General features: G+C 31.9%; 1 protein-coding gene across 5 annotated transcripts; it reads left to right on the plus strand.

Annotated features, from left to right (window-relative positions):
* The first annotated feature begins 1,235 nt into the window (after nucleotides 1-1,235).
* LOC148627756 (serine/threonine-protein kinase TBK1-like) lies at nucleotides 1,236-24,318 on the plus strand. 5 transcript variants are annotated; one of them, XM_088578195.1, is made up of 21 exons: nucleotides 1,632-1,904; nucleotides 3,160-3,340; nucleotides 3,791-3,882; nucleotides 4,514-4,630; nucleotides 4,958-5,098; nucleotides 7,640-7,769; nucleotides 8,180-8,270; nucleotides 8,537-8,627; nucleotides 8,880-9,043; nucleotides 9,688-9,798; nucleotides 10,277-10,456; nucleotides 11,173-11,381; nucleotides 11,695-11,860; nucleotides 12,665-12,905; nucleotides 13,104-13,219; nucleotides 16,972-17,088; nucleotides 19,393-19,494; nucleotides 19,784-19,880; nucleotides 21,255-21,415; nucleotides 22,398-22,496; nucleotides 22,704-24,318. In XM_088578195.1, the coding sequence occupies exons 4-21, from the start codon at nucleotides 4,514-4,516 to the stop codon at nucleotides 22,789-22,791; spliced, it is 2,421 nt and encodes an 806-aa protein (XP_088434321.1). In that variant the 5' UTR covers nucleotides 1,632-1,904; nucleotides 3,160-3,340; nucleotides 3,791-3,882; the 3' UTR covers nucleotides 22,792-24,318. The 5 variants fall into 5 exon arrangements, with proteins under 5 accessions (XP_088434311.1, XP_088434304.1, XP_088434321.1 ...); XM_088578206.1 differs by having other exon boundaries at nucleotides 3,160-3,240; XM_088578185.1 differs by lacking the exons at nucleotides 1,632-1,904; nucleotides 3,160-3,340 and adding an exon at nucleotides 1,236-1,350.
* Nucleotides 24,319-26,345: the final 2,027 nt, after the last annotated feature.

Consider the following 26,345-nt stretch of genomic DNA (forward strand, 5'->3'; position numbering starts at 1 on the left):
TTTGTTTCTATGAAACAGATAATTTGGAATGGATTGGGCGATTCAATAAATTTCATCAATCTTAACCCCCCTCCTGAGCTTGACATTAAGAGAATATTATGCTTTTATAGATTTTATTTAATACGCCTAGACACATACATAAATGTGTTACATGCGGTCAATCAGTACTACATAAAGAAAACGACACAGAACGAGCAATGATAGATACATTTTAATATTAAAAAATATTTTTTGGATATTAGAAAATGAATTTCTAGTATTAGAAATTGATTTTTAATATTAGAAAATCCTATAGTATTTTTTTTAATAATAGAAAATGAATTTCTAATATTAAAAAAATCATTTTCTAATATTAGTAAATCAACCATCGTTTGTAATCTTATAAATTGACTTTTTATTATTAAGAATTCAAAACTTGATTTCTAATATTTAAATATTACATGGAATTTTTATATTAAAAAATTGTTTTTAATTTTAGAAAATGTATTTCTAAAATTAAAAAAATATTTGTTTTTATTTTATAAGCTACGGATTTTTTTCACTTTGGCTTGTCATAATTCACAAGCCAAAACTCAAAATTTAAATTTTTAAATTGGTTCGAGCTCGGATTACAAGTTTTGGTTTTTTAAAAAGTAGTCCAATCAATTAATCTGGTTTCCTGGTCAAAATCATAAGCGACCTCAGGATCGCTAAAAATATAGACTCACGTCACCAGCGACGGATAATGCACAGTATATGAGTAAATGTCACTTATTTAATAAAATATAAACTAAGATGGAATTATCTAAATTAACTTAATCATTGTTCATTTATATTGAAAGATAATATAATTAGATAAAAAAAATTTAAACGTATTTTTTTTTTTATAAATTTGAATATAAAAACGTAAAAAAGTAAAATTAAATAACGTCATATTCAGTCAAAAGACAGAAGACGTCACTGTGACCGGAACGAAAATATTACCCGGGCTTCCAGGTTATCCAATCAAATAACTCGTCTTTTAACAATTTTTAGGGCATGCTTCATTATATTTGGGAATTTTTATTTTAATTTCCCTTGTTTATTTATCTTCAAACTCGGTCCAACAACTATACATATTTAAACAATATATCAGATTATTTGTGTATGAATAAGACAATCAATATTTCTAGCTTATAAGTTATTGATATTGGGAAGATTTCATCCCTTTTTTTTTCGGAACTTCTCGAAAATGTTCGCACTTAGATTATTTACTTATTTATAGCTAGTGTAAAGAAAATTTCAGAGTAATTCCGATTGTTGGAGATTCCAAATTTATAAATAGCAATCATTGCGAATGGCTTATTTCGAGTACTGAGAGCTCTAAAAGACGTAATTAAGTTTAATGTTACCTTATTCTTATGCTTGCTTGCTCTACTTATTTGTTATAATGTACGAATAGCCTAACGTGGAGTGGTTTATCTGAAATTTAGTTCCGCCTTTAAGAGTCGGTCTTCAACGGTGACCGTTAAACCATGTGACCTGAATCTTTACATCACTTTAACCTATCCCGTAAATTCCCAAAAAACTCCAGGAAGTCATATCGAAAGTTATGAGCCAATCACACCCGATATAAATTTGACTAAAACTGTGTCACCTTCCCTAATAAAATAAACAATAATATTCTCTCAGCCATTAGTATTTCTTGGTTCGATTAAGCAAAATCCAAGCACTGTTAACCAACACTTGAATTTACTAATAGTTGATATGAAAATATAAAGCTAATAGTCGGTATGAAAATATAAATACCAATAAGGAAGTACATGAAGAGTCTAACAACAGAATTTAAGTAGAATTATTTCTTTACATAAACTAATCTAGTGAAGAGCATATGGTCTATGGAAACAGTGAGAGGATGAATTCTTGCAGTAAATATGGTATTTAAGGTGAAAATAACTTTGAAGCTTTAATCAAAAATAGTATAATATCTGTGTAATATGTTAGAAACAAACGACGAAATATTGAACTACAGATGGAACCAGTAGTAAATTGAAAACATTTATGCGAACAAAATTATATTTGTGGCATATTAACCATATTTCAGTTTTGTATGAGTATGACCATATGTATAAACTTTTGTATGACTTGTTATTCCTTATGATAAGTTTTAAGCACTGCAAAGAGAGCAATTAAGACAATGAAATTTCAGATGACCAAGGAATGATAAGGTTTCAAGTTCTCTAATGAAGCAACCCTGTGTTAGAGAACCAAAAAAATCTTATCCTTGAAAATGTCTTAGTTTTGCATTTTCTGGCAGTGTTGCATTATTTTCCTAAGTATAAGATAATTTCGAGATAAGTGCACCAATTAAGAATGCCCTACTATCACCCAGCTCCTCCTTTATACTTGCAAGAGTAATCAAGGGAACCAAGGTTATAGCAGTAATCAAAAGAATGTAATCCAGGGACGAAGACCAGACATGGAAAACAGACATACACAAGAAAGAACATAAAGTAACTAAAATCATACAAAGTAACAAAAGCAAATGAGCAACTTGGACTCCACTAAAAACTGGGAGCATGGACCAGGTGCACCGGTAGGGTAAGCGTCCTCTGCTTTTCTAGAAACACCCACCGAGTTGCTCAAGTCCAGGGTAGACAAACGAGGAAAGGAAAACTGACCCATTGCATAAATCAATTATCATGGTGCAGAAGGATACTCCATAACGATCCACGAGTTCATGATGACGACCATAAAACTTCTGTAGTGATGAAATCAATCTTGTAGCAACATAATCCTGTTCCATAAGCCTATTTGTTAGAGTACTAGCGTGATACAAAAAGTCTGCGTAGTTTCGGCAAGCTCTGGCATAACGCATGCGTTGTGATATGAACACTCCATACGCAGGAGCGGAAGGGATGTTGCCACAGATGAAAGAAAAGTTGACACTTCTGAAAAAAATGTCATCATGTTTGTCATAAAGTTTGGTCAATAGTTTTCCTTTACCATCGATTTCTTAGTGTAGAACAAGATATGAGGCTGACTTCACAGTGTCTGTAGTATCCTTTATCTCAAGTTCTTTTGGGTAGATGCGATGTATCAAATCCCGAAATTAGGATTGTTTAAAGATAATAAGTCATCTATATAGCGGACACTGAGATTGAAGGATCTAGCCAAACGATATTCTTTCTTTCTGATCAGATCAGCTATAAAGTCAGCCTCATAAGAGTGAAGGAATAGGTCAGCAAGTAAAGGAGCACAGATGTCATTAAACATTTTATTGTGAGTGTACAAAATCAAATGTAGCAAAATCTGACATGGCTAAAAACCGAAAAAAGTTACGGTATGTCACTAAAGTGAGGAGATTTTATTTTCTTCAAAGGTATGTTGATCAGTGTTTTAATAAATTCATTGAATATCAAACTTTTGAAGCAAAATAATACTTTGTTTTAATATTTGAACCTACCAACATTGCAATAAAGTCTGATAGATAAGTGTATATTCAACCATACTCCATTATCCATTGATTCTTTAAAACTATTGTAATAAATTCATAAGGCACAAAAATGTATACGAAACAAGTACATGTTGGACTTAATAACACTGTTTTCCATAATCCATCGAATAAAGCATGTGTGTCTAGCAAAGGAAAATATCTTGAATTAATTATTTCCCATAGAATTATAGTTCGAAGAAAATTTTCATTTACTTTAATTATCACAAAATAGTTTGTATGTATAATTTGATTTAGTATGTATTTGTGTATATTTTATGCAGTTTGTAACTTGTTTAATCTGATTAAATCATGTAAATAAAATATTTTTCTATTAAGAATTTGAAGAGACCAATTTACAGTATAACTTAGAAATAGCTGATGCCGATTGTTAGTTTATCACAGTAATTTGACAACATGAAGTCATTATTGTAAGTATTCAATACTGTTTATCTAGTTAGCATCTCCTCATTCTATGCAGTATATTTTCTTTTATTTTTTTTCTTAAAACAGGTCAAGACCACTAGAATTTTGATGTAAACGAGAACGTAATGCCTCTGAGCCCAAATAACGAGCAACCAATAGACTATGTTCATGTGTTATCCAATAACCAATAACTTCAATTACTGTAGTTCACTACTACAACTGCATTGACAGTTACTCATTTGTAAATCATAATAAAACTCTCAGTTTTTCCGTTTATGTATTAGTTGCGATTTCTCTGATGTTTGGACAATAACTTGAGTGAATGGATTTTTTTTAAATGTGCTACAAGATGCCATACCAACTGAGGAAGGCTGGTATTGCTTTTTGGGGTACCGGTACATGTAGTGACTTGAAATTCATATATGTATAGACTAATGGTGTATCCATAGTTACCCAACTGTTCAGGATATGACATCCTGTAGTTATATCAAAGAGTACCCTGCTATCATGTTATTTTATTTTGGAGAAAGATATATGCTGACTCTTTGCAAAATTGGTAGCTTAGTCAGTTCTGCATTAAACACTACACCAATGCATGTATAACACATAAATAAATTTCAAATGCTTCCATTTCAGATGTCACTATCTAATAAAGACAATAAAAACTGGAAATCTACCGAAACATTCTGCTGGAACGAAGGGGATGTGTTAGGTAAAGGTGCTACAGCTGTAGTATACAAGGCCAGACGAAGGGTAGGATTAATAAACATTATCAGAAGTGTTTACCTTTATAGATTCTCTGTGATTTCTATGAAATTTGACTGCAAATTATGATATACAAATTGCAAATCTCTCCATAATATTTATGTTTAAAATCACAAAATACAGGATTTTACTGATCATTTTTTATCAAATATGGTCATAATTATTGAGTTTTAAAATAGCATAGACAGGTCTGCATTATATACTCTAAACCTCAGCACTGTAGATTGTAAAGTTAGTAAAGTCTCTTGCAGAACAAATGACACTAATTTTTGTACATTATCTGATGTTTTCAACAAGTATTTGTTATATTTTCAGCCTGAAGGATGTGTGTGTGCAGTGAAGTATTTTCATGAACGTGTCTCTCATCATTTTGCCTCAGTAGCTCTCCGGGAAATTGATCTATTGAAAAAACTTGAACATAGAAATGTCATACAGATATTTGGTGTGGAAAGAGATGTAAGTCATTCTTAACTAAGGTCTTTTAAATGTTTCAATCAAAATAGATATAGGGCCTTAAAGTGCAAACAAGGTTGACAAAAGTTTTGTTTTTGTTTTTTTTTTGTTTTTGGTTAAGTGTGTCTTTATTTAATTTTATATGGTAATAATTTAAAGTTCTGCGAAGGTGAGACCCATTAACAAGACATTTGACACACATGTACATGAATATGGACATCAAAAGTGTTTGCCATTTTATGGTTCTTTTTTGTAAGTGCCAAGTAGAGCATCAGTGTGTAATTGAAAGAAAAGAGATTTTAAAAGACAATTGCAAATGTGTGATGATCACCATAACTATAGTATTTTTACCTGTGTAGTAATTTTTGCTATTTTCAAAGTGGACAAAAATGCACAAAAAACAGTATCTTCCAAAACCATTTTTCACACAATGGCCCATTCATTCCTTTAATAAGTGCAAAAATGAAAAATTTAGAAAACACTAAATGAGAAATTAGAAATGTTTAAAATTTTAATACTTTTACACTAAAAATTGAGGTTTGAATTTAGTATAAAAAAAATGACATAGTTCTGTCTCCCGCCACTATAGTTGGGAAACATATTGTTTTTGTCCTTTCCATCTGACCAATCTGTCTGACTGTCTGTTACACTTAAGTAGGTGCATATCCTCTGAAACTACTGCACTAAATGTTATGAAACTTTGTAGGTAGTTGGAACATAATGTGTAGTTGTGATTATTACTAGGTAATGGTGATCCACTGAATTTTGTGGGAGGTATACACCTTTGAACTTGGAATGGGAATAGCATATGTTTTTGAAGGCAAAAACAAAATGTGAATCCTTACAGGGGCTCAAAAACCAAGAATAAGTATTTATTGTAAATATACCTTGAAATATTGTCAATAATATATATAAAAGCAATGCTTAAAAAAATACAACAGTCTTAGACATGGTTCATACCCAGCACCATTTCCGATAGGGTTTAAATATTACTGTGAAATCAATAACTATGTATTTAATTTTTTAAAAATCTGCATTTGAAACTTGTTAATTTGAAGAATCTACAAGTCTACAAAAACTGTAAGTCTTGAACTTGATAATTAGATAGGATTTAATCAAAAATGTAAAAGACTGTGACAATTTCTGTATACTAGTTATTTTTAATACATGTTAAAAACATAGATAGAAGGTACTTAACTTGTACATGAAAACATTGAATATAATTTCCAAATTCTTCAAATGGACTACAACTGATTACGCCATAATTTCGTAACTGAAAACATTTTGAAAACCTTCTTACCTTTTCTGGATTCATTCTTAACCATGGACGCCAGAATTTCCATGAAGTTACAGGTACTAGGAATCTTAAGAATTTCACAAACAGAATTTGCTGAACATACAGGTGTATTAGGTGTAGTTAGTTGACTGCTGGTTGTATTGGCAGGGCTGAAACCAAATGCAGACAACTTTTGACTTTCGACTTGGTCGGCAATGAAAAATCTAATTTACACTTTCCCATGACAAGCAGTTTTTTTACGTGTTCACACTTAGGGGTTCATTAAATATGTGAAATTCTCTCTCATTATTTAGAAAATCATCAAATGCTTTGATTGGAACTTCAAATGCATTTGAATTATCTTTTGAACTTTTTCTAAAATTGGACTTGCGCTTGGATTTACGTTTGGACTTAAAAAAGGCTGACATGGTTCTCAGTTTTATTAAAATAATATTCACAAACATGAGAAATAAATATAAACAAGTAAAACAATACAATAGCTGTTAATCACCTCATTACACATAATTGCTATGTTAACAAATCATCGTAATTGATAATTATAAGTCCTCATCATGTTTTGGATCATTGAACCAATCATCAATGTTAACCAGAACATAATTTACCTGGACATTCAACCAGAAAGTGTGATCTGACGGCACTTGCCTGAGAGAAGTGTAGGTGATTTAATCAATAATGTGTGCCCCATTTCCTGTCAATCACAATATACAAAACCTAGGCACCGAAAAAATCGCCAGTGGACAAATTTTGTCGGCAGATCAAATAAAAAATTGCACTTTCCAACATTTGTGGAGCCCAGCGCTATCCCTGTCTTAAATTACACTTTACATTAAGATTTATTTTGAAGAGTGATATGAATAATTGATGTTTAATAATTTTTCTTTCAGATAGGGCTTGTAAGGCTCGTTCTTGTTTTAATTTCCTTACCAGAATTTCAAATGTGGAATGTATTGAAATCCAGAGATAGATCTGCATTTTTATTGTTAACTTCTAGGATCTCAAAAGGCTACATTGCAATGCAAAATCTCCCATTTATTGCTTTTCTTCGCCGTTTTATTAAGCAGAAATACATATTTGTTATTTTTTGCCAGTAATATTTACAATAAAAAATGTTTTGTTTTTAATACTTAACTCAACCCTTTTTGACAAATCCCCATGCATTTGAATAGTAGATGATGAGACTTACTTATCCTATATGTGTAGATACATATTCATTAGCCTGTAAAATTATATGTGGCTTTTTTTTTCAGTCCCCTTCAGGAAATTATGTCATGGGGATGGAGTTATGTGAAGGAGGTAGTCTTTATTCAATGTTAGACCAGCCTAAGTATTCCTATGGTCTGCCAGAAGATGAGTTTTTGGTGGTTCTGTTTGACATAGGTAAGATTCTGCCAATGGCTTCTGTATCAATACTATCATTTGCTATTAGTTTCCAATTTAAACCCCAACAAACAAACAAACAAACCAATTTGTCATTAATTTTTTAACAATACACTTTTTTAAATATTCTTGTTCAGTAATGCTAAAGAGTATCACCTTGGTTATACATAAAAAATAGTTGTAAGGCCTCTTTTTTTCAATTATTGTCAATTTACAATCACCAACTGTAAAAAGAGCTTTAACTTTGTTAAAATGATTGAAATTCATTTTTTATTAATTAACTGTAGTTAGAGGAAGCAGTAAGTTCATCTTCCAAATGGCACCAGTTCCAAACTTTGAAAAAATATGCACTTTTTTACATTCTTTGAACTGACTGATGCTTTTGAAGAATAACTGATATTTACTTACAGCCAGTGGAATGCAATACTTAAGACAGATGGGAATTATTCATAGAGATCTAAAGCCGGGAAATATAATGAGATTTATTGATGATACTGGACAGTATGTATTTGTATCTGTCATTTGACATTTAAGACTTTTAAGTGTTAAGCAATACATTATAACACTTTTGTTTCACTTTATTTTATACTATGCAAGAGAATATTCTTTGTTTTGTTAAATGCATTTGGCAGTTTTCAGTTGCACATTAAAAATTATCATTTCGTTGTCAAACTCTTAGGGATTTGTTTTGCTAAAATGAAATCATATGTCTTAAAGATATTATAATTATTAATGTTTCATTTTTCGTGTTTATTTTAAATTATTAGATCAATTTATAAACTGACTGATTTTGGTGCTGCTAGACAGTTGGAAGATGAAGAGAATTTCACATCCATATATGGAACTGAAGAATATTTGGTAAAATTATTTTTCAAACCTTTTTTTTCTTTTATAAAAATCATGATTCATTGAAGATTTCTGTCTAATGAATACTCAATGAACTTCAATAAGGTTAACTACTTTCAAGTATGCATTAACACCTGTTTTAAACAGAAACAAAAGATAGAAATGCTTTTAAATTCTTCAGAAATGCAATTTATATTGATTCTGTAATTTGCTACCTTCATTACCATAACTGATGATATGAGATATATTTGTCTATTTTCATAGGATCCTAATATGTATGAGAAAGCAGTTCTACGCAGACATTCAGTGCCATATCAAGAATTTGATGCAAGTGTAGATATATGGTCGTTAGGGGTAACGATCTTCCATGTTGCTACTGGTCACCTTCCATTCCAGCCCTATGGTGGCAGATCTAATAGTCAAACCATGTATGAGTATTTCGATAAAAAAATGCCATTATGGCATTAGGCCATCATAAACAAAATTCCTAGATTCTCATCCAACATTATTTTTAAAATTAGGAACATGCGGGTGAATTTTATCAATTTAAGTGAAAAATGCTTTCAATTTGAAAGAAATCGACCTAAATTGGGGGAAAAAATCAAGGAGGTTGAAAAATTTGGTTAGGTGGGGACAAGACTCTAGGATATTTATTTTGTTTCGGCATTATTTCAAGATAGTTGTAAATACATAATTTATTATAAGTTATTACAAAGGTATTCTGAGTACTATAGAGTAAAAGTAATGTTTTAAAAGTTTGTTTTTCGTTTCAGGAAACAATATTTATTGTATATACAGTTTTATCGAAAAAATTCAATTTTTTGTTACTCCTTTTGCAGTATTGAGGTTAACATCAGTATATTAATGTTTTTGCTAATACGTGAGTTTTAATATATAGGGATAACAATTCTCTCTACTTTCACAATAACAAAATGTGAATTATTTACAAATGAACAGTATATACATGTAAACTGGAAGTTCATCATATATGAGAAAACCTTAGAGTACTCTAGAGGTCAGCAAAGAAGAATAGAAGTTCTTTTTAACTAATTAACACATTATTATTTGATAGGTTTTTGATAACATCAACAAAGGAATCAGGGGTTATATCAGGGATACAGAGATATCAGAATGGTGATATAGAGTGGAGTAAAGAACTACCTGGTACTTGTAGACTGTCACTGTAAGTTTTCTTCCTGCTCTCTCAAAGCTTGTAATGATAGATTTCCTTTATTACAAAACTGTGTGGAATCATTTTTATGGTACATGAATGGATCAGTGAAGATTGCCAAGTTGAATGTATTATTAAGGTGTATATGTAGTAAAAACTATAAGGGGGTGATATTTTATCTATTTTTTTTTTCAAAATTCAACATAATTTCAAAATTTATTCATTTAAAGTATGCTAGAACAGTGATCTAAATATGTTTTATGGTCCTTAACTTAAGTGTTAGTACAATAATCATTTACTTCATAATTATCTATTAAAATAAAGGACTTTTAGAATAGATACTGTGACAGTAACAATGTTTCCACTAAAAATAATTCTTGGTTTTGGAACTTGAATATTTGCCACAGGTTTACTGTTTGTATAGACAAATGTTGAAGAATTAGATGACAATAGATTATAAATTATGTGTATGTAATCTTTTCTATTTCAGAGGGCTTAAGTGTTTAGTTGTATCGATGCTTGCAAACATGTTGGAGAGTGATAAGAGAAAAAGATGGACATTTGATCAGTTCTTCAGAGAGGTGTTTAAAATAAAGGACATGTTAACTATTAGACTGTATGACTGTAGTGTGGGATCTAACCTGAAAATATATGTAGAGAAATGTGATAGGTAAAAACAATTATTAGTGTGAGGTCATGAATGAATTTCTTATTCATGCCCAAATGAGTTATTTCCAACTGCAAAATTTATTTTAGAAATATTTTAAGGAGGTAGACCTAGGGTAAGGGACATAACTCTTGAAATTAGTGATATGTTTGTATCATATTCAATTTCACTAAAGCTTACCAAGCTTTCATTTGAAACAGAATGAAATCAGTCCAAATTACTTTGATGCTTACATGAGATTGATGTAAAATGCTGAATACAAACTTTCCAATGATTTGTAAGAGTTGTGTCCCTTACCCTAGGTCTACCTCCTTAAGTTTATAACAACATCTTAATCAAATAACACTATTTTCTTTTGTAAGCTTGTCAGATGATAGTAGCTTTAAAAATTCTGCTGTAGCAAAACAAATTTGAAAATGTTCATTACATATCCACTCATACATGTATTTAATCAGTAAAAGATTGGTTGAGGAGCCACTTCTAAGCGACTGCCCACTAGAGTAAGAAGTCTTGTTGATCCCTATTAGGGCATGAAGAATTTTTTCCAGGATTACTTGCAAAAAGAACCTCACCACCTGGAAGCACCCTTTATCAACTGATAATAGAATTTCATGCAATTTTTCACTATCCCTGTTAAATAGTTATTTTCATGCCCAGCCTTGATTGAAAAAATGTACATTTTGCACAGTTATCAATGTATTCTGCCTTTCGAAATCTAGATATGCAGCTGTACAGGAGAAGATAGCTATGGAATCAGATATTCCCTCCGGACAACAGCTAATTCTGTTCCAGAATCGAGAGCTAGAGGAAATTATCAATGATATAACATGTGAAGTCCTGCATTATCCAGCATCTATATTGCATGGCCAATTGTTTCTATACAATAAAGAAAGGATTGATGTCAAGAAAATTATGATTCCAGATATACGTAAGCAAAATAGATTTTTAACTGAATTTCTCTGACACTAGATAGACAGGTAAACAGCGGATTTTGAAGTAAATGATTTGACATGAAGCTTGGGTGAATAAATATATTATATGTCAATACAAGTAAAATAAAGATAGTTTTGTATCATGTTGAATTTATGCAGAGAGAAAATTGTTCATTTACTTTCAGTCTCATTCTGGAAAGAAATGGAACAATTTCTCTCTATGTTTGATTGGTCAAAAATTTTTGCTATAAGACATTAAACTGTAATCAATCACTTAATCAATTTATCAATATATTTCTTACTTTCCAGCCCAATATCCCATTTTACCAGACTTGTTACCAATAGAAGGTAAAGTACTAGACAAGGATAGCCACATTGGACATAAGTCATCAGCTGTATCTTACCTTATAGAACTACAGGTCAAAGATCTTATTGTATTACAGGAACTCATGCAGCAGGCTGAAAGATGTCTCAGGTTAGTATGAGATTGAACTGTGTATGTCACTTTATTGCATTTTTGCAGCTTTAAACATCAATGTTTACAATATAGTGTATTGACAGACATGGGTATTTAACCCTTCAGACTTTGTTTGCAGGCAGTATTTAGCTATATTTTTCTTTTTATAATCCGCTCAGAAGAAGGGGGCATACTGTTATACACTTGTGGGTTTTTCTGTTTGTAGATCTCTTTTGAAACTGTTTTCTCTTCAGCTACTGGTCACAGGCACTTGATATTTTGAAACTATCTTTATATATATATGCTTCATAAAGATTGGGCATACATTGTAAGAGGTCATAGTTGCTTTCCCATATCAACTTACTATATGAGTGGGAGTATGCCTAGTATGACAATGCATGCAACTTCACCTTTTTTTTGGGTTTACTTAAATGAAGATGTTAGTTAAAGAGGATGAAGTTACCAAGTACTCTAAAAGAATTCTACTTCTCTGGAATCACACTTTGAAAATCAACACTAAGACACACTTCTGCTTTGTAAGAAACAGCTAGAATTTCTATACCATACTTAAGGAGGCAGACCTAAGGTAACGGACACAACTCTTACAAATCATTTGAACATTTGTGGTCAGCATTTTAATCAATCTTATGTAAGCATCAAAATAATTTGGACTGATTTCATTCTGTTTCAAATGAAAGCTGATAGGCTTTGGTGAAATTGAATATGATACAAACATATCACTGATTTCAAGAGTTAAGTCCCTTATCCCAGGTCTGCCTCCTTGAACTACATTATTAATCTGGTGGTGATTCACTTTTGTAGGGAGTACATACAAAGGATTACAAGGAGGATTAACAACTGTGTACCAGATATGTGTAAGTTACTGGAAGAGACTAAAAAGAGGACAGATTCATTCTACAAAACATTTTCTGTTATACACAGTATTTTAATTAGCATTTCTAGTCTAGCTGCTGATGAGAGGTTGAGGATGGTTGCTAGCAGATACATAGAAGACATAGCAGGAACTCTCAGGGATCAGGCACCAAGGGAAACACAGCAAAAGGTACAGATTCCAGTATTAAATTAGGATTGCATGAGTGTTCAGGAAAAATTATAATCAAACACATATTTCCTTTGTAATGAATGCAAAGTTAATTTTACTTAATTATACTTTGCTTACATCCCTGAAATACACATTTAAACATTTACAAGGGATTTAATATTACTTAGGTAGTGATGAAACAACTCTGTCAAATTTCAGGCTGAAAACAGAACAGAGGAGATCAAAGTGTATATGAGTGTTCTGGTAGAAAAGGTGAATGAACAGGAAAGGGAAGCAATAACCAGCTGTGTTGGATGTATGACAGAGGACAGATGGTAAGGTTCATTACTGATCAGAGCTAACATCAAAATACAGGAAAAACACAACATGGTTTTGACACTTTCCAAATCTTTATTATTTTTAATGTTAATGTAGACTTTATCATGGGGTGTTATTTTCACAATTTGCTCTGTCATCTCACATGGGAGTAAGGGATGTGGGGGAGGGAGGTATTTTCCCCAAAATTTCTTGACACAAAGTTAGTGAAAAGGATGAGGGTCCATAAGGCCTTGTTCTGCCTACTGAAATAATTGCCAAAAAAATTATCATCAATTCGGAAGAAAACTAAATAATAATGTAATACATATTGTAAATTTTCAATTTTATGCATTCAGTTTGTGATTTAAAGAGTAACATTACAGAAACGAATGCACAAAAATCGCCTGGAAGGCTATTCTGTAAATAAAGTAGCATTTTATCACCCTTCTGCCACTTATTTTGTAGTGAGATCCAGCGTTAACCAAAAAAAGATTGAAACTGAAAGTGTGCATTTATATAGTCTTTCTACAGGAAAAAGGATTTTTTGGTTAACGCTGGATCTCTATGTGCATTTAACAAAAAAAACCTTCGAAAATCACACTTAAAATCGCTTCAAAAATGACTAAGTCCAACTTTACCTGTACATGTATCATGTGACCTAGCTAACTGTCACATGATTAAGCACCTGGCCATTCTAATTACAATGTAGCAAGTGGAGTAGATATATTAATTAAAGAGCTTTCATCTCACTTTTATGCCAAAGAATGAAAAAAAGTCTAAAATAATCTTTGATCAGACGCCAATTTTGATATAGCCGCTGCTATGAACATGCATGCATGTATGTGAATGCACTTATATACTTTGAACCGCGTTGCTGTCCTTTACGTGGGATTTTATCTATGGAATTAATATTTGAATCCAATAGTTTTGAATATCTTTTTACTCTAATATCCATATAAATCTCCTTGATAAAAGATCGTTCTACATTATGATTTATTTTTGCGTGGAACTAAGTACAAAAATGAAATGCTTTAAATGAGCTTGTATTAGCATTATAGTGTATAGAAACCTGTAGCACACTGTCTAAAGATAATTTTGTTTGTAATAAATGCTGCAAAGCATTTTATTTCCTTATGTGATCGGGCAAAGTTGGAAACACTGTTATAATATATATCAAGCGCGAATAAAGCTTTTTAATTGCTTCTGTTTTTATTTTGAAAGTAGAGAAATTAAAAGCAGTTTGCATTGTTTGCCTGTAAAAAAAATCCAGGCTCTGGGTATTTATCTATTACAATGATTAAGTGCAGTTCTATATAACGAAATTCTTTCAAAACTGCTTTCTTTATCCGGGAAAAATCTTTAAATACATATACATTTATAATGCACACATATCAAACATGTCCTTACATGTATTCGATATTGCAAATTTAATATATGCAAAATGCTGGTCAATTTTACACAATTTTGTGTGTATAAAATCCTGTTGCTTAAGTTTCTTGTATATTAAGTAAATATTCCAACATTTCTTTCATATTTAGTGTACACCTACACATACGCCAAAAAACACGTAGACACTTAAAATACTAGTACCCGTTTTTATATCAAAGCTGTTACCTGAGGAAGTGCTATGATGCTCTGCTCAGGAGGAGCATGGATGTACATGTAAATTCTTCATGTTTATGAATAAAGGTCTGTGCTTAATAGCCGACATTTAGTTTTAGTATTTGTTATAACAGGTCTAATATATTAGTGCCAAGCGGTCCTTTCATGCTGATTGTTGTCTGCAGTTAGCTTTTTGTCGGTTTTTCGAATATTTAATGTAAATTTTAGCATCTAGATTTTATGTGAACGAAGTTGTTTGTATTTTAGTCAGCTTAATTCTGTTTTATGTTTGTATTTAATCCATGTCTTCAAAATTTTGTTATCCGCCTCTTGAAAATATTAGAAAAAAAAAACAAAAACAGGCACGTCGCGGGTGGTAGATTTGATGGAGTGCCTCAATACCTTATACATGTAGGTTTCAGGTTAAATGAGCATGGTCTGACTGTGAACCATCTGAGGTTTAGTGGTATGAATATCCATGTGACATTTATTGAAACAAGTTTTCGAACCTGAATTTAAGATATGCCAAGCTTTCATGTATTTTAGCTGAGATACAGTTTGCATTGATGTTAACTCTACAAAACGAGACCACTGTTACTTTTGTCCAAAATTGAATTGCGTCATCTCTGGGCCTCTTACCTTCCCAGTTTCATCCCCATTATTTTGACTGATGAATAGCGAAAATCTTGGAAGCTTCAGAACTTAAGCTCCCACCAGCTTTCACTGGGAGACTGACAAAACCATTGAAGAATGTATGATAAAATGTTGGGAGGCTCAAGCCGAGAACGACCGATAGTGGGAGATTAATTACCTATATAGATGTATTTTTTTTCAATCTTTTTCACATTAATTTACAATTATTCGTATTCATCAATTCTAATAAAATAATGTTTCATTTTTATTTTTCTCATTTATATATTTTAAAACTTTGCAAATATTACAGAAATTATTGATTTAACTAATAGTATTGATAAGTTTATCAACAATGATTTGTGCATGTATGTGCTTATTATTTTTCTGGTACAAATGTATTGTACTCGGAAAACATTTAAAACTTTAATCAGGGATCCGTCTGTTTGTCTGGCTGTCTGTCTGGCTGTCTGTCTGTCTGTCTGTAGTTAACCACGAGAATCATTATTGACTTTTAAGTAGTTATGAAGATGTAAATAGCCACTCATGCAATGTTATTATGTAGTTGAGGAGAAACAGTAACACATGATTTGTATAATTGCCCCATCTCGATGTGATGATTCTATTTTCAGCGTAACATACTCTGAGACTCAATGATTTTATATATTTTTTTAAAATTTTATACAAATTTGATTCAAGTAAAACGATATTTTACGGAAGGGGAGACAAAAATGATTAATTGCCTTAAGCTTTATAAAATGTAGAAGTTACAGGGCTAAGTGCGCGACTGCACCAATTCGAAACTACCTAACAAATTGTTACATTGGGCACTTAAGATTTGTTAATATATATACCTCCTTAATATGAAGCTTCAAAGCTCAATTTATGAGCAAGCCAAAAAAGTTAGATACAACATTTTTCTAGCTGATTCTAGAACGCAAAACTATAAAGTATTAATACTACAGGTATGATATGGCATTATATTATATTGAATTGATAAAAACACACACACAACAGATAGACATTTAACAGAAGAGAAATACTTTGTACTTGTATGCTTCTATGACCAGGTTTTCCACCACATCTTGTTACTACATATGTCTAACAAATTGCGTAAAACATATCACTAAGATGTAATTGTTTTTTACTTTATTCAACATATGCTAATTGAATATGCATATTACTTTATTTCTTTTATAAACAAAATAAATGTTTTCTTTTGATTTCATTAAGAATGAAGATGAATTAAAGTGTTTTAATTTAAAAAATGGAACAATTTTGAGTTTATTAAAGGGAGATAATTTCATTTCTTCTAGTAGGCGCTACAGCGCCTTATGTACCCGCATCCTTTCCACAATTACAGTATATCCTATTAATGATCTGGTTCTTTTGATATAATTCCATTTACTTAACAAAGAAAAAAAAAAATTTTATTAAGCAGAATTTGTTCTTCCCATAAATCATGTATGGTATTAAAGTGAAAAAATATTTATTTTTCCATAGCAGCATTTGTACAATTTGTATAATTATGTTCCAGTGTGCAGAAGGCATCACATCTGTGTTCTAAGATATATGAAATCTACAGAACATTTGCAGACCACAGGAAGAAACGATACATATCACCAGAAGAGGAATTTACTCACAGAAGTGACAGGTTTGTTATGTTATTTGGAATGTTTAATTTTAACTTTTTAGCTTACCTGGCCATCACTTGGCATCCATCGTTGTTGTTGTTGTCGTCCTTCATCGTTGTTTGTCATTGTCGTCTGTCGTCGTCTTTAAAAAATTTTCAAAACTCTTTTCCTCTGACACTACTTGACGAATTGGAACCAAATTTAGTTAGAATGTTTTTTGGGGTATCCTTCATAGAATTGATGTGGGGATTGTTGATCTGTCAGAAAACAAGGCCGCTGTTACTAAAAATAGAATATAGGGGTCAGACAGTAGTTTTTCCCATATATATTTCCAAAACCGTTAGGTTTATCCAAATTCTTTCAATTACTGAAATGATTATTATCATAAGGCCCACAAAAGTCTCCAAGGCATCAAAGTTGTCAGACGACTCCATGTAAGAACTGTTGACCTTGAAAGGTGAAAAAATGAGGGTTTTTTTTACTATTTTCAGCCAATATCTTGAAAACTCTGAAAAATTTCAGAAATGTTGAAATGATCCTTATGATAAGGCCTACAAAGAGTTATTGCTCTTGAAAGGCAAAACATTGTCATTTTGAAAGGGCCCCGTGCGGGTCCGGGTGTCAAAAGAATAGGCTTGCAGCAGCACTAAGCTTGTCGTAAAAGGCGACTAAACAGTGCTCAGAACCCTTGCTGGTGGCTAGGGCACTCTGCCCACAGAGCAACTGGGTTGTGTGCCCCAAGAGGTGGAATGGGGCAACCCTGGCATGTTACATGCTGGGGTTGTCCGGCCATTATATGGAAAACCTGACCGCAAACCATAGTGGTGCAATGTGTTGGGAAAGTTGCCACATTCCTCGCACGTTGAAGAACCCTTCTGTGGTATTCTCCCGGAGTAGGAACTATAGGGCTCCGCCACAGGAGGCAAATTGCCCAACCCTACCAACCTCTCCCTATTTCCAGTGGCAAAATTTGTTGACCCCATTATCCTTCTGTCCCATCCCATATTTCATTTCATCATTTCATGTTCATTTTATTATCCATTTCATGTTCATCGCTAGAATATAGCTGAAATATTGCTGCTTGGCGTTAAACCCCAACAATCAATCAATCAATCTTTTTGAAAGGAAAAATTTAACCAGTTGAGGGATTCAGGTTCCTGGGAGCCTCTTGTTTGGGAACTGTAAATCTTGTCAGATTCCTCAAATATAATTCTTGAGAACAGTTACTTCCAGGTTCATAGCTCCTAACAGTGTACACCCTGTATTACCAGGTAATTAGTCTGTCCATCCCTCCATGACTAAGTTACTGTAGACATATAATGCTGAGGCCTGTCGGTGTCTGAGTCTTGGTCCATGGACACTTGGCTTATTGTGTTTACTTTAATATTATTTGGTTGATCTTTATGAAGTTTTACCACAAGGTATCAAACAACAAAAGGAAGTTTCGTATTGACATTGGGTGATATTTTCCCAGCCATTTTGGAATTAAGGGCCAAAAAGAGACTGAAACAAGTTATGAAGAATTTTTTAACTCCAGTAAAAGCATGTGGAAGTCTATGATATTGTTCCATAATATTATCTACCACTATGTCATACTGGGAATGATTTTGGGGTAAGTTTGAACCTTTGTTTGAACGAGGGACCAAAAAGGAACCAGAAACAAGCAATTTCCTTATATCTGGACACTAACTAGACTGGGAAAAAATCACTTTTTAAAATTGTACAATATGATGCCATACCATAAAAGGAAGGCTGGGATTGAGATTTTTGGGGTTGTGACTCGAGTCTTTTGAGAATAAAGGGCCACAAAGGGACCAGGAATTAATATTTTACTTATTTCTGGATGAGTCTTGAGTGAAAGGGAATGGAGCTCTTTGAAATTGTATCACAAACATTTAGGAATAAGGGGTAAAAAAGGGCCACTTTGACTTCTGGTCAAATTATTATCCTGTGCCAAATGTCTAATTACAATCAAATTTTAGAGTTAGAGCTGTATCATGTTTGAATGGTGTGTCCCTACTTTTCCAAAATATTCAGGGTTTGACCTGTGTAGTCTTATCAAGCTGCCTTCTGTGAAACATTTTATTCACTATTGGAAAACACACATGTAGGAGTACAGATACAACTTAATGAATAACAGACTACTGTAGATAGCATCAATCTTACTAAAACTATGTCTATATTCTGATGTACCTGTTCCAAATACTGTATATTTTTGTTGGCAAACAAAATAGTCTTGTGATTACCATTTCACCTTTCAGTACTGCCAAGGTTTTTATTTTAAGATGTTTTTGGTTATATTTAGTAACTCCATTTGTATTTAGGTCAAGAATGCAGCAATTTATAGTTCAATTAGAATATGTTATGAATGACCACTGTATGAAGAATACAGCTAAAATGCACCAAGTTACAAATAAGCAGATAGCGTAAGTACAATTTTCTAATATAGAAAAATAAATTGTTAACTCCACTATATCTTTTTTTCCCCATTAAGTCTTCAAACTTAAAAATTGACCCCCCAAAAAAGGAATATTGGAGTAATATACGAAAACTGAAAAGATTGTATATGAGCTTGAAAGTCCAGGTTTGTAGTGGATATGATAGATTTTCAACGTAATATCTATTTTAGGTAAAGTTTCATGATTAACCTTTTTAATATAAAGAAGTTCATTATTCTTAGGAGAAAGTGTAGATAACAGAGATTTTCATTTGTAGAATGCTTATCAAACATTTGATTAGAACTGGGAAAGTTGACCAGAACATTAAAAGTGTATTGGACTGTCAGTCTAAACTCAGTCTCAGGATGGAGCAGGTAAATATGCCATTAGGACAAGATAGAAATAGTTCTTTATACAATAGAACTTTTACCTGTATTTTTTTCCACAGTAAAGTATGGTTGTTTTCTATTTGACATTCTTGTTTGTTCTTGGTTCTCTAGTAACTGAAATCTTTATGTGAATGTTACAAGTCTGTCATGTCGAAATTCATGTCAGAGGATTTCTGGCTTTGTAAGCTAAATGTTATCGTATCTTTGTGTAACTAGATTGGGTCTTCCAGGCTTTAAGAAGTTTTTGCAAAGAAAAGTGAACGTTCAGCCCACTACGTGTTTAAATGGTGAACTAAAGCAATTATACATTTCTCAGTGCAAATTTGACATTAGATTTGAACTGAAGTGACAATCCAAGCACCATGAATTTTCAGATTTTCAGCCCAAATAAACGATTTTTTTTAATTGTAATATATTTAAATAAGTCTATGGAATCAATGCATTTTGTGAAGACTGGTCTATGTGTGTATCATCAGTACTTCTGAAGTTGTTTATACACTGTTTTGTTACTTAGGTCAAACAAATTATATTTGTGTTCTTGTTATACCTTTTGACAAAATAGGGTAGGTAGAAAGGTAGAAATTTCTTTTTTATTTCCTAATTTTTGGACAAAAAAAATACTGGTGTCAGTCCATCCAGTCACAATCCTCAGAAACCGCTTTACAGATTTTGTTCAAATTTTGTAGGATTGTTATTCACCATATGTAGTTGGTTGATCCTATTGGGCTACCATTTTGATTTAAAAATATTTTACAGGAGTTATGGGACTTTGTTTAATTTGTACATGCTACATACAGGAACACTTTGTGGATGCAACTGTTCTGACACTGCTCAACAGAATTGTTCAAATTTCGTAGGATTGTTAGTCACCAAATGTAGATCATGTTGGGCGACCATTTTTATTCAACAAATTTGACTGGAGTTATGGTACTTGTTGAATTTGTACATGCTACACTATAGGAACACTTTGTAGATACAACTACTCTGATACCCCTCTACAGACTTTGTTCAAATTTGGTTGGATTGTTAGTTACCATATTTAGTTGATCATATTGGATGACCATATTGATTCAGCAAAGTGTAGTGGACTTATGCACTTCAACTTTTTTGTGGAGGCAGGGGTCATAAGGCTACGAATTGTATGTTAATATTGAGTATAAACATTATGACTTTAACAGTTCTTATTGAAAAGAGACAATAACAAAAAATTTAGGGTGGGTAGGGTTATATGAAACACTCATTTTTTTTTTATTCAGCAATACAAGTATTTTTACGAACTGATTCATTATGCCATTATTTATATGACAGAATCAAATCACCCCTATGTTTACTCACATATATTTTATAATTTTTTTAAAGATGGAGAGGAGATGCACAGACATGCTAGACAGATTGAAGTCAGAAGTAATTCCCCATATGACCGGACAGCCAGTAGATGCCAGCCATCTAGGAGCTATGCAAGCTGAATCTCAACCAAGATCTTCTTACAATCCTGTAACACTGATGAGTTTAAAATCTGAGTAAGTAGACCTACACTTTACTGGGTTGATTCCAGCCTATCTGGCACCAATACAGGAGAAACATGAATCACTACTCAAGTCTGAGATTTTTTAAAACTGTATGGCCGTATAAAATTAGATATTTTCATTTAAATTACCGGGGAATTACCTTCGACTTCATATTATTTCATGTTTTATTATTAGTCAGATAACCTCATGCAATGGGGTGATTTTCATAGATCAGATTTTTTGTTCATGCATTTAAGGGTTCTTTCATGACAATAATTCTAATCATAAGATTCTTCATGCTTATTGCCGTTTTTGATTGGTTGAGAATGTCTTTGCCAGAAAGTTCATACTTGCATGAACTTCACCAGATCGTTCATACATGCATGAATGCTAGTCAACTTGAAACCAATATGGTGGCCATGTAGTTCGAAAGAGTGTGGCAACGACTTAAATGGCATAATATAGCCGTAAGAATAGTTTATTACATCCACAATCATTTTACTAGTCTAGTTTGTTTACAAAGAGTAATTATCAGCTCGGGGAAAGAAATTTATAGATGCTTAAAATCTAATATACAAGTAAATTTGCCCCAAAATTAAACTGTGCCGGAATTAGATTCTATAAATAGATTTACTGGTTCAACACATTTCAAAAAAAAAAATTCCTGAATGCCGGGATAGAATTATAAGGATTAAACAGCTGTTTTCAGAGATCCATTCATACATGCATGAATGACTGAAAATAGCTATTTAATCCTTATAATAATCATAAGTTTTTTTCTTGGATCTCCACACTCTTTGTTTGGAAGGAATTTGTTTTTACCTATTAAAGCTCTAAGTTCAAATTTATTTAGGACCAAACTTTTTTCTTTCATTTTTACAGTTGATATAGTTATGATCAGAATAAAGAGATATCTTACTGGTACATATTCAGCTTTATTGACACATACATATCTATTTTATGCCATAAATTATATGTAATTCTCTGTTGACAGTTTTCAAGTTCTACAGAGTGACAGTATACAGATAGAGAATTTGATGAGAAGAAATGCTGTGATTTTAGAGGAACAACAAGCTTCTCTTAGAGAACTCAGGTACTTTAACGATTCTAACTTATGTATGTCTACTTATTAAAAGACTTAATTCTTAAACAGTTCAGTCAATGAAGCTCTTATGTGGCTTTTTTCTTTTTATGAAAAACTAAATTGTGTAGTTTCAAAGGTGTTGAAAGTATGTACTGATAGTAAGAAAAGATTACCATTATATTACATGTATAAGCAGACTTCTATGTATATTTCTAGCGAGCAATTCTGTATGCCGAAACCAGACACGTATGAATTCCCAAGTGCTACAGAAAACAGTGGTATTCAAGCATCACCAGACAGCTGATGTGTAACTAAGGATTAATTTTATTGTCCCTGTTGTTGTTATTTAGAAGATAATTGTATTGTTTTTGAAGCATTAATCTTCATTGTTTTTGAAGCATTAATCTTCAATCAATACAGTCAACTCCATCCGAATGCAACTGTTGAATACATCTATGAGATCAACAATAAAAGATCCCCATGTATAAGAAATTAGAAGAGGTATCAGTTGTGGAATTGATACCTAGAAATTTACATTATTCAATGAAACTCTTACGTGCATCTTGAGGAGACTGAAAAAGGCTATGTGAAGATTGCAATGTGTTCAGCATTATTTTCCATCATGTGTTCAAGGAGTCAAAGAACAGCATGCAAATTTGAGATAAAAGGACTCAGTTTCAAAATGTCTGTTAAAACTAATGTTACTGAAGCAAAATGATGAGGATAATTCAGGATTTATTTCACTGCACAACACCGATTGTTTTTTTTAAAATGTTTATTTATTGCTATTTATGACTCAACATAATCATACTTCCAGCGAATGGGACTTCTTGTCATTTAGACATAGCATTTAGCATTAAACAGATATTGTGACAAAACTGGAGACTAGGTAAAAGCTTACAAGAACATTATGATGCTGATTTAGAGCTTTTCCATAAAATAATATAATGTACATTTATATGTACTTGTAATAGATATTGTTATTAAAAATCCATACCAGGCACAGCTGAAATATTTTATCAGGTATGAAAGATTGTGAACCATATTGCATTACCTCAATGTTATTTATATCTTATAATTAGTACAATTTCTAAGTTGTGTGACAGATTGCAAAAATATGTCCTACCATCAAATATAGTCAGGTTAAATGGATAGCATTTTCTAGAGTCTCTGAAGATATGAATCAATTTACTAAACAGCATATATCACTGCCAGCTTTGTAACATGCTATTGGTTTTGCTTTTGGAGATAATGCACTTATTTATACAAACTGTTTTACATTTTTATTTTTCTAAGTATTTAAGACTAAGAATCAATACTTTTTACTTTTCAGTTGCACAAAATGACCATTAAGTTTTGGTCAACGTACTATATGTTTGAGTCATGTAAACTGTACATCGACTAACTTGCGTGTTTATGTTATTATTGATGTTGTGTAGTAAAATAACTTACTTTGATAGTATGTCATGCTAATATGTAATTTAGGGACCAATAATGAACACATTCCTCTAGTCAAAATTTGTGTATTGTCATGTAGAGGTCATTAAGTTTATTACTTATGTTTAACTCTTTAATATTGCATGCTATAAACATTATAGTTGTGAGTCTATTTGTTTTCTGTCTTTTTTTTTTTAATTCCTTCATTTTTAGATACAAGTAACTAGTATTTTCCCTTCATGATGTTGTTTTATTATTATTCGGTATTTAATTTAAATTCATATGTACAAGTAAATGTTTTGTAATAAATTCAGCAATATTGCATTGAACTGTTTGAAATGTTGTCTGTTTTTGTTAAATAGGCGAAAGGAAAATAAAACATTGTTACATACTGTGTTAGAAAAGTAAATGATTGATATTATTAACTTCCATATCAGTATTAGTGTCTAGTGTTAGCTCACCTGAACCAAAGATCAATGTCAACTTGTGTCATCATTTGATGTCCTAACAATCCATTTTAATACTGTAAAACGTGAAATTTTTATGGCAGTTTTTTCGCTATTTTTGCCATAAGACCGATTACACTGTCCTGAATATTTTCTTCTAAGAACATTGTAATACAATTTAGGAAAGATTGCTAATTTAAAACTGTGCAAAAGTAAATTCATCACCTTAACTATGAAAAAAGACAGCACGAAAATTTCCCAGTTTACAGTAAATAAGATTACCAGGGAACAAATGAACATTGTAGGTGCCACTCAGGTTAATTTAAGGGCAGCTACAGCCATTTAAAATTTCCATCTGAACACTTAAAAAAACTTCAAAATTTTTGGGCCTGAAGATGGTATGGCTTTATAGACTCATGATTTTGTGGGATAACTTGAGTATTAGTAATTGGATCTGTATAAAATTTTAACTAAAGGATTTTGGTTGTGGCCCAAACCAATTAGAACAAAATGGGACCAAAAAATTATTCTATGAAAATTTTTACATATTGCTTATATATGTACATGTATCTTGACTAATGGAGTTTCATATGCTGGATAGGACAGTATATTTTGAATTTTGATTCTATGCCTCATTTTAAAACATGTTCACCAGGTTGTAACACAACTTTGTTTTCTTTTAAAAAAATATTTAAAGTGTTGAAACAACTGTTTATTTAGGATTTGGATTTTGGTTTAGATTTTCGATTTAAGGTCATGATCCACATCAAGGTTTTAGATTTAACTGTGATTATTCTGCAAGTGCTTGGATTTTTGCTTTCACAAATTTGGAATTAACCATTCTTTATTTTAATTTAACCTTGATGGAGAGAACATATTGTATTTGACTTGTCCGTCTATCTGTTCATCAATGATTATTAGTGCAACTCCTCTAAAAATACCGGTAATCAGCACAATTTTCTGAAACTTGTTAGGGAGTAATGACATCATATACAGCTGTGCGAATTACAAGGAGGTTTTAATCCTCTTCACTTGGTAGGAGTTTGAACTCAGATATTTTTCAAAATATACTACTGAAGCAGCTAGTCAGTATAACTCCTCTAAAACTTACTGAACAAGAAGAGATATATTTGTTCATACCAGTTACTGCCCTTTATCTTACAGACTGAAAAGACTTATTTTTTTATACAAAAGATGACTTAAACCAGACAAAAAAAATTACAAGCTACAGGTGTTTTTCCTGAATTTAGCAAAATTTAAACATTTTGACTACAGTTTCCATGTATGCATGGATACACACTAAGTTTTAATCATTAAAATAAGCATACATTTACTAAATATTATGCAAATTATACTGATTTAATTAAGTTTGTTTCAGGGCCTAATTATATATAAATCAAACATACTCCTTTCATGACATTGGATAGAGACTGAGGACACATGTAGTTGTGCATATTACCAGAAATGTTTATCCCCTTATTTTTTGGGAGTTATGCCCCTTTGAAATTAGAAATTTACAAAATATACTGCAGAAGTAGCTTTGAAAATACTGTTCATCAATATGGAAGTGTCTGAAGAATTCAGTTTAGTTCTTTCTTCTTCATAGGAGCTGAATTTTATTTGTTACCAAAAATCCTTTTAAATGTTTAAATGTTGTATTTGTCCCCTTTCGGCAAATGCCAAAGGGGACTTAGGTTTGCACTCCGTCCATCCGTCAGTCTTTTTTTTGTAATGCCTCATCCAATTGATTTCATATTTGATATATAGTCTTATCATGACAAGTTACAAGTTAAGTTCGAATGATGTTACGGTTGAATGATTTTTACAGAAGTTATGGCCCTTGGACATAGAAAATTTCATGAAATTTTACGTTTTTTGGACTTTTTTGTAATGCTTCATCCAACTGATTTCATATTTGGAATATAGTCTTATCATGACAAGTTACAAGTTAAGTTTGAATGACTTTACGGTTGAA

Source organism: Perna viridis, chromosome 1 (assembly GCF_037379345.1).
Source record: "Perna viridis isolate PV_CMFRI_1.1 ecotype Kerala chromosome 1, ASM3737934v1, whole genome shotgun sequence".
NCBI classification, from domain to species: Eukaryota; Metazoa; Mollusca; class Bivalvia; order Mytilida; family Mytilidae; genus Perna; species Perna viridis.